General features: G+C 44.8%; 1 protein-coding gene across 1 annotated transcript; it reads right to left on the bottom strand.

Moving 5' to 3' along the window:
• Positions 1 to 2,911: 2,911 nt before the first annotated feature.
• LOC120028805 (translocon-associated protein subunit gamma-like) lies at positions 2,912 to 5,600 on the bottom strand. Its single transcript, XM_038974044.1, has 5 exons — positions 5,381 to 5,600; positions 4,807 to 4,933; positions 4,566 to 4,664; positions 3,511 to 3,642; positions 2,912 to 2,979 (listed from the first exon to the last, which is right to left on the bottom strand). The coding sequence occupies exons 1-5, from the start codon at positions 5,511 to 5,513 to the stop codon at positions 2,913 to 2,915; spliced, it is 558 nt and encodes a 185-aa protein (XP_038829972.1). The 5' UTR covers positions 5,514 to 5,600; the 3' UTR covers position 2,912.
• Positions 5,601 to 9,394: the final 3,794 nt, after the last annotated feature.

Below are 9,394 nucleotides of genomic sequence, written 5' to 3'. Positions count from 1 at the left end.
CCCTCTGCGTGCATTTTTGTTCTTCTGCCCTAGCACTACACAGTTCATTCAAATCCTCACAGCTTGACGAGGAGTTGACGAGGAGTCAATTAGCTGTGTGGTGCAGAGCAAAAACCAAAACGTGCACCTGTGGGTGGGTGGGTGGGTGGGGACTGAGTTTGGGACACCCTAAACTATATTACTGACATAAACATCAGTGTCCATCCATCTATCCTGATCATTAATGTACGTATTTCCTATCCTGCCATGAGAACAGTGACCTCTCTGTAAATAGCGTATATATATAGAACAATAATATAAACGCAACAATTTCAGATTTGACCGAGTAACAGTTCATACACGGAAATCAGTCAATTGAAAAAAATAAATAAAATGAGGCCCTAATCTATGGATTTCATATGACTGGGTATACAGATATGCATCTGTAACCGATGTGAAATGGCTAGCTAGTTAGCGGTGGTGCACGCTAATAGTGTTTCGATCGGTGACATCACTCGCTCTGAGACCTGAAGTAGTTGTTCGCCTTGCTCTGCAAGGGACGCGGCTTTTGTGGCGCGATGGGTAACAATGCTTCGTGGGTGACTGTTGTTGATAATTGTCACAGATAAAAGGTGTTGGATCAGAAAACCAGTCAGTATCTGGGTGTAACCACCATTTGCCTCATGCAGCTGTGTAATGTTGTCCCACTCCTTTTCAATGGCTGTGCGGAGTTGCTGGATATTGGCGGGAACTGGAACACGCTGTCGTAGACGTCGATCCAGAGCATCCCAAACATGCTCAATGGGTAACAAGTCTGGTGGATATGCAGGCGATGGAAGAACTGGGACATTTTCAGCTTCCAGGAATTGTGTACAGATCCTTACGACATGGGGCCATACATTATCATTCTGAAACATGAGGCGATGGCGGCAGATGAATGACACGACAATGGGTCTCAGGATCTCGTCACAGTATGTTTGTGCATTAAACTTGCCATCGATAAAATGCAAATGTGTTTTGTCCGTAGCTTATGCGTGTCCATACCATAACTCCACCATGGGGCACTCTGAAAATCTCACCTACACAACACCATACACGTGGTCTGTGTTATGAGGCCGGTTGGACGTACTGCCAAATTCTCTAAAACAACAGAGGCAGTTTACGGTAGAGAAATTAACATTGAATTCTCTGGCAACAGCTCTTGTGGACATTCCTGCAGTCAGCATGCCAATTGCACGCACCCTCAACACATGACATTGTGTTGTTGTGTGAAAAAACAGCACATTTTAGAGTGGCCTTTTGTCCACAGTACAAGGTGCACCTGTGTAATGATTATGCTGTTGAATCAGCTTCTTGATATGCCACACCTTTCAGGTGGAAGGACTATCTTGGCAAAGGAGAAATGCTCACTAACAGGGAGGTAAACAAATTTGCCACAACATTTGAGAGAAATCAGCTTTTTGTTTGTATGGAACATTTCTGGGATCCATTTCAGCTCATGAAAACACTTCACATGTGTTTATATTCTCATTCAGTGTAAAAAGTAATATGACACTTCATTAATAAATGCATCATGCTGATGAAATCTATTGGTTTTTCATTCCTGGAAATGTAAATCAGTTTCTTGATTATTTGCTGGTTGACAATAATAACCACACACACACTGGTTCTTGATCTGACCACTTTAATTAGTACAAAATGTGAAGGACCGAGTGACCTGGAGTGACCTCCAGACATTATTTCATGAAGACTTACAGCTGAAATGATACGATTATTATTTTAATTCTCCTTCTCTCAATCATTACAAAAAAATATCCAAGCTTCATCCCAGCCCCCCCTGACCCAAACCCCATTCCCTCCTAGCTTCACCCCAGCCCTCCCTGACCCAAACCCCATTCCCTCCTCCTAGCTTCACTCCAGCCCTCCCTGACCCAAACCCTATTCCCCCCTCCTAGCTTCACCCCAGCCCTCCCTGACCCAAACCCTATTCCCCCCTCCTAGCTTCACTCCAGCCCTCCCTGACCCAAACCCTATTCCCCCCTCCTAGCTTCACTCCAGCCCTCCCTGACCCAAACCCTCCTCCTAGCTTCACCCCAGCCCTCTCTGACCCAAACCCTATTCCCCCCTCCTAGCTTCACTCCAGCCCTCCCTGACCCAAACCCTATTCCCCCCTCCTAGCTTCACTCCAGCCCTCCCTGACCCAAACCCTCCTCCTAGCTTCACCCCAGCCCTCCCTGACCCAAACCCTATTCCCCCCTCCTAGCTTCACTCCAGCCCTCCCTGACCCAAACCCTATTCCCCCCTCCTAGCTTCACTCCAGCCCTCCCTGACCCAAACCCTCCTCCTAGCTTCACCCCAGCCCTCCCTGACTCAAACCCCATTCCCTCCTCCTAGCTTCACTCCAGCCCTCCCTGACCCAAACCCTCCTCCTAGCTTCACCCCAGCCCTCCCTGACTCAAACCCCATTCCCTCCTCCTAGCTTCACCCCAGCCCTCCCTGACCCAAACCCCATTCCCTCCTCCTAGCTTCACCCCAGCCCTCCCTGACCCAAACCCTCCACCTAGCTTCACCCCAGCCCTCCCTGACCCAAACCCCATTCCCTCCTCCTAGCTTCACCCCAGCCCTCCCTGACCCAAACCTCATTCCCTCCTCCTAGCTTCACCCCAGCCCTCCCAGACCCAAACCCCATTCCCTACTCCTAGCTTCACCCCAGCCCTCCCTGACCCAAACCCTCCTCCTAGCTTCACCCCAGCCCTCCGACACAAACCCCATTCCCTCCTCCTAGCGTCACCCCAGCCCTCCCTGACCCAAACCCCATTCCCTCCTCCTAGCTTCACCCCAGCCCTCCCTGACCCAAACCCTCTTCCTAGCTTCACCCCAGCCCTCCCTGACCCAAACCCTCTTCTCAATTGTTCATTTCTTTCTTTCCTCCTTTACTTGGATCCAGTGGACAGCAGGGCGATGAGGCCAGATGAGGCACTGATGGACAGGATGTAGTTACTGGGGAACAATGAGTTAAGGAAAAAAACATATCTTGGAGGAAATGGCAGGCAAGTAGTGCGAGCGAATAACGCTTCAGGCTTAGCTACATACCGTACTTACCGCATATGGGTGAGCAATAAGAATCTCCTACACACGGATTTCAGCATCTCCACTCAACCCCACCCACCCACCCACTTCAGACATTTTTCAGCCAGAGGTAAACAGCATTCCAGACATGTAAATAGAATACAGCTGTGGCAACCTGAAGATTCAATACAAAATCTGTATTTGAACCAACCAGTGATTGGCTAGGCCACAGACTACCGCCAATGAATAAGCAAAGAAGTTTCCTCCACGAGTACTATATCACAACAGGACAATGAGAATGCCAGGATGTGAGTCAAGCCTCAATCATTATTAGTAAAATAACTATTATTTATTAGTAAAGGAACATCCATCTATTTTCAGCTTTAGTAACGCATCCATAGTTCCTACTGGAACTTTACCTGTCTGGTTAAATTGAGGATGAATGTGCTTAAAATGGGATACACGGTGGGGTTGAAGTTCTTCAGCAGGAAGAAGGAGGCGATGATGACGAGGACCAGGAACAGAGTGTTGTTATAGAAGATAGAGAAGGTGGTAGCCTCATAATCAGCTACCTCGTTCTTCTTCCACAGGATCCTTAACATAGGGAGGAGAAGGGTTTATCAGTCAGTCAGCTAACCTCCTCCTTACACAGGATCCTAACATAGGGAAGGAAGAGTTCAACCATTTGCGCATGTATTTGAGAATAGGGTTTAATGGGTAAGCATGGTGTTTGGTAGCCTGGCCCAGCTCTGATCTCACTAGCCTGATCCCAGATCTGTTTGTGCTTTTACCTACTCTGTTGTCAAGCCATTTCACATGTAAAGTCCATAAGGAGTTGCCAAGACACCAGAAACAGACTGACCCCCAGGCTATATTAAAACAACCATAAACAGACTGACCCCCAGGCTATATTAAAACACCAGAAACAGACTGACCCCAGGCTATATTAAAACACCAGAAACAGACTGACCCCCAGGCTATATTAAAACACCAGAAACAGACTGACCCCCAGGCTATATTAAAACGACCATAAACAGACTGGCCACCAGGCTATATTAAAAAGACCAGAAACAATCCAGGAACCCAGGCTATATTAAAGAGACCAGGAACCAAGGCTATATTAAAGAGACCAGAAACATACTGGCACCCAGGCTATATTAAAGAGACCAGGAACAATCCGGGAACCCAGGCTATATTAAAGAGACCAGAAACAATCCGGGAACCCAGGCTATATTAAAGAGACCAGGAACAGACTGGCACCCAGGCTATATTAAAGAGACCAGGAACAGACTGGTACCCAGGCTATATTAAAGAGACCAGAAACAGACTGGTACCCAGGCTATATTAAAGAGACCAGAAACAGACTGGCGCCCAGGGTAGCTGTTTGGGTGAGACCCCTACAGCTTCAACAACATGAAATTGAGAGGGGAAAGAAATGTCTTCTAGAGAACTCAGTAACCCACTCAGGAGTGATTGACATGTTATCTGTCCAATCACAGACTGGCTGGCAGACTGACCTCTCATCCTTCTCCTTACGAGACATCTTGCGATTGTCAGCCTCAGAGAGTTTCCTTGTCACCTCCTTGGAGACAGCATCCTCTCGCTTCTGGGCAACTCTGTGGTCAAGAGACAAGGCACATTTAGAAGTTAGGTACCGACCTACTACAGATCGATGACAAACTCACCATACCTCCAAGCATTGCACAACACGGAGGCCATAGTTTTAAGTGAGTGTTCATGTTTGTATGATAAACTTACTTGTGTTTGAGGACAAACTTGACGTTTTTGTAGGCGAAGGCCACCAGGTAGGTGCTGACCAGCGTCATGACTCCATACAGGACCGCTGACTGGACCAGGTCCATGTGCCAGATCCTCCAGAACAGCCCTGAACCACAACAAGGAAAGAAAACAAACAGGGAGTTCACATAAGTAATAATTACTCTGTTTATGATAGTTAGTATAACATAGTAGTGCCACAGTGAACAGAATAGCTAACGTTGGTTACCTACAATGAGGTGACTGTTAGCTAATCAAGTTTAGGATAACGTTGCTAATACCAAACACAATCACAATATCAACCTCAGCAAGTAACGTTAGCTAACTAGATAACTTCACCTGGCATATACTAACTAGGTAGCAAACGTTACAGTAACTGGGTAACATTTATTAACCAGTCGTGGCATAGGTTGGTTACCAAACCTAGCTATATATGCCTCGTTATGCCACGTAAGTTACTTATGTTAGGTAAAAAGATGGCTTGCTACCGGTAGTCGAATTTCCATCCAATGCAATGCATCTCTGATACAATGAGCAGTCTGGCCTTGCTACTTACAAATGGGAATTGCGGACACAATTAGCGCATTGCCGTAGAAAAGCGCGGAGGACTTTGCAGACAGGTTTCGGCTGAAGTCCTGGAGGAGTAGGTCTTCCTCGGATTGCTGTTTGCTGCTACTTTTAGGTGCCATTGTTCCGAAGTGACGGACCGGTCTCTTGCTCTACGGTGAAAGAAGACTGACACGTAAGGGCAGAACTGGTTTGAAAAACGCTAACGACGCGTCAGCTCAAACACGGAAATAGCTGTCTTTAGAACGGAAGTTGTCGCTGTAGTTTTCTTCAGTGGGGATCTCCTTGGCTATCGTAAATGGAAATGACGAGCATTGCCACCTACTGTTCTGGTTGTTGATAAGAAAAAAAAGGTGGAGAAAACAAATAGATAAAACATACCACCTGAGGACGCTCTTCATCTATGGTCAAATAGTGCAATAAATATCCAATCGACACAGTGTACAAAACGTTAAGAACACATTCCTAATGTTGTGTTGCCCTCAGAGAGATTGACGTCATCGCTACTTATTTTTGTAAGAAGTGTTGACAAGCTGAATGTACCAAGCTGTGTGTTTAAACTACTAGCACACAGCTCAGACACACATGCATACCCCACAAGACATGCCACCAGAGGTCTGTTTAAACTACTAGCACACAGCTCAGACACACATGCATACCCCACAAGACATGCCGCAAGAGGTCTCTTCACAAGTCCAGACCAGACTAAGGGAGGTGCACAGTACCGCATAGAGCCATGACTACATGGAACTCTATTCCACATCAGGTAATTGATGGAAGCAGCAGAATCAGATTTGAAAAAACAGGTAAAAATACACCTTGTTGAACAACGGGGACTGTGAAGACACACACACACACACACACACACACGCTAGAACACGGACTCTACACACACCTACATTGTAATATTGTTGTGTGGTGGTATTAAACATTATGTATTGTAGATATGTAGTGGTGTTATAATGTTATATAATGTACTGTTTTATCTGTTGTTTTATATGTGATGTAAGTGTCTTAATGTGTTTGGACCCCAGGAAGAGTAGCTGCTGCCTTTGCAGGAACTAATGGGGAGCCATAATAAACCCCAGGAAGAGTAGCTGCTGCCTTTGCAGGAACTAATGGGGAGCCATAATAAACCCCACGAAGAGTATCTGCTGCCTTGGCAGGAACTAATGGGGAGCCATAATAAATACAAATACAAAAGTTGGCTGGATGTGCTTTGGGTGACGGACCATTCTTGATACACACAGGAAACTGTTGAGTGTGAAAAATCCAGCAGCGTTGCAGTTCTTGACACAAACTGGTGCGTCTGACACCTAGTACCATACCCCGTTCAAAGGTACTTCAATATTTTGTCTTTGCCTGTTCACCCTCTGAATGGCACATACACAATCCATGTCTCAATTGTCTCAAGGCTTAAAAATCCTTCTTTAACCTGTCTCCTCCCCTTCATCTACACTGATTGATGTGGATTTAACAGGTGACATCAATAAGGGATCATAGCTTTCACCTGGATTCACCTGGTCAGTCTATGTCATGGAAAGAGCAGGTGTTCTTAACCTCTTGTACACTCAGCTATCTGATATTAAGTACCTGATAGATTTAGGATTTTGGGAAGATTATTCATAATTCAGCAATGCTGTTAAAAGCAGGATGTTGACTGGGAATAAGTTACACACACACACACACACACACACACACACACACACACACACACACACACACACACACACACACACACACACACACACACACACACACACACACACACACACACACACACATATATATATACAATTTCTATTCAACTTATTGTAACAAACCTGCTTTTTTAAAGATACTTAATTTCTGCACATATTCATGACAGATAGAGATATAGAGACAGAGGAGGCAGGTGAGACAGACGAGCTTTAGGTGGTACAGAGCTGTAGAAAACAGAACTAGGGCACACACACAGTTTTTCAATGGGATCTATCCATAGGGGGAGCCTGGGCAACTGAAATGTCAGACGTTTTCCCAACAGTCTGACTGTGAACATCTGTATGAAAACCAAAATGAAGGGAGACATAGATATGATAACAAATCTGTTGATGCAATATGAAAAAAAAAATGGGTGGAGGAGATTAATCATAAACCCAAATTGAGAACCTTTTGTTTGATTAAGGGTGAATTGGTGTGTGAGAGATATATTATGTATAACCTCCCTAAAAGCAAGAGATCGCTATGTGCACAGGTGAGATCAGGGATATTGTCTCTGTGTATTGAAACAGGTCAGATCAGGGATATTGTCTCTGCGTATTGAAACAGGTAAGATCAGGGATATTGTCTCTGTGTATTGAAACAGGTCAGATCAGGGATATTGTCTCTGCGTATTGAAACAGGTAAGATCAGGGATATTGTCTCTGTGTATTGAAACAGGTCAGATCAGGGATATTGTCTCTACGTATTGAAACAGGTGAGATCAGGGATATTGTCTCTGTGTATTGAAACAGGTCAGATCAGGGATATTGTCTCTGCGTATTGAAACAGGTAAGATCAGGGATATTGTCTCTGTGTATTGAAACAGGTCAGATCAGGGATATTGTCTCTACGTATTGAAACAGGTGAGATCAGGGATTTTGTCTCTGTGTATTGAAACAGGTCAGATCAGGGATATTGCCTCTGCGTATTGAAACAGGTAAGATCAGGGATTTTGTCTCTGCGTATTGAAACAGGTCAGATCAGGGATATATGCGTATTGAAACAGGTCTGTATTGTGGTGAAATGGAAGTGGAAAGACCATGTAACTATTGTGACCTGGAAGAAATAGAGAATGAAACTCATTTCATCCTCTATTGCCCTTTCTACCACTATATACACTTGCTCTTATTCCATAAACTAGATATACCCTGGCATTATGTGGCTGAGCGATGAGGAGAAACGTAAATGTCTATTTGACTATTTGACGAATCTCAAATATAAAATATATTTGATTTGTTTAACACTTTTTTGGTAACTACATGATTCCATATGTGTTATTTCATAGTTTTGATGTCTTCTCTATTATTCTACAATGTAGAAAAAACGTGTATATATGTGTATATATACAGTGTGCATGTATGTACAGTTGAAGTCGGAAGTTTACATATACCTTCGCCAAATACATTTAAACTCAGTTTTTCCCAACTCCTGACATTTAATCCTAGTAAAAATTCCCTGTTTTTTAGGTCAGTTAGGATCACCACTGCCCTTGCTGATGGAAGGAGGTTTTCACTCAAAATCTCACGATACATGGCCCCATTCATTATTTCCTTTACACGGATCAGTCGTCCTGGTCCCTTTGCAGAAAAACAGCCCCAAAGCATGATGTTTCCACCCCCATGCTTCACAGTAGGTATGGTGTTCTTTGGATGCAACTCAGCATTCTTTGTCCTCCAAACACGACGAGTTGAGTTTTTACCAAAAAGTTATATTTTGGTTTCATCTGACCATATGACATTCTCCCAATCTTCTTCTGGATCATCCAAATGCTCTCTAGCAAACTTCAGACGGGCCTGGACATGTACTGGCTTAAGCAGGGGGACACGTCTGGCACTGCAGGATTTGAGTCCCTGGCGGCGTAGTGTGTTACTGATGGTAGGCTTTGTTACTTTGGTCCCAGCTCTCTGCAGGTCATTCACTAGGTCCCCCCGTGTGGTTCTGGGATTTTTGCTCACCGTTCTTGTGATCATTTTGACCCCACGGGGTGAGATCTTGCGTGGAGCCCCAGATCGAGGGAGATTATCAGTGGTCTTGTATGTCTTCCATTTCCTAATAATTGCTCCCGCAGTTGATTTCTTCAAACCAAGCTGCTTACCTATTGCAGATTCAGTCTTCCCAGCCTGGTGCAGGTCTACAATTTTGTTTCTGGTGTCCTTTGACAGCTCTTTGGTCTTGGTCATAGTGGAGTTTGGAGTGTGACTGTTTGAGGTTGTGGACAGGTGTCTTTTATACTGATAACAAGTTCAAACAGGTGTCATTAATA

This window comes from Salvelinus namaycush, chromosome 34, assembly GCF_016432855.1.
Source record: "Salvelinus namaycush isolate Seneca chromosome 34, SaNama_1.0, whole genome shotgun sequence".
In the NCBI taxonomy this organism is placed as follows: domain Eukaryota; kingdom Metazoa; phylum Chordata; class Actinopteri; order Salmoniformes; family Salmonidae; genus Salvelinus; species Salvelinus namaycush.
Note: the sequence above shows the minus strand (reverse complement) of the source record. Positions and strands in the feature narration are given on the sequence as shown.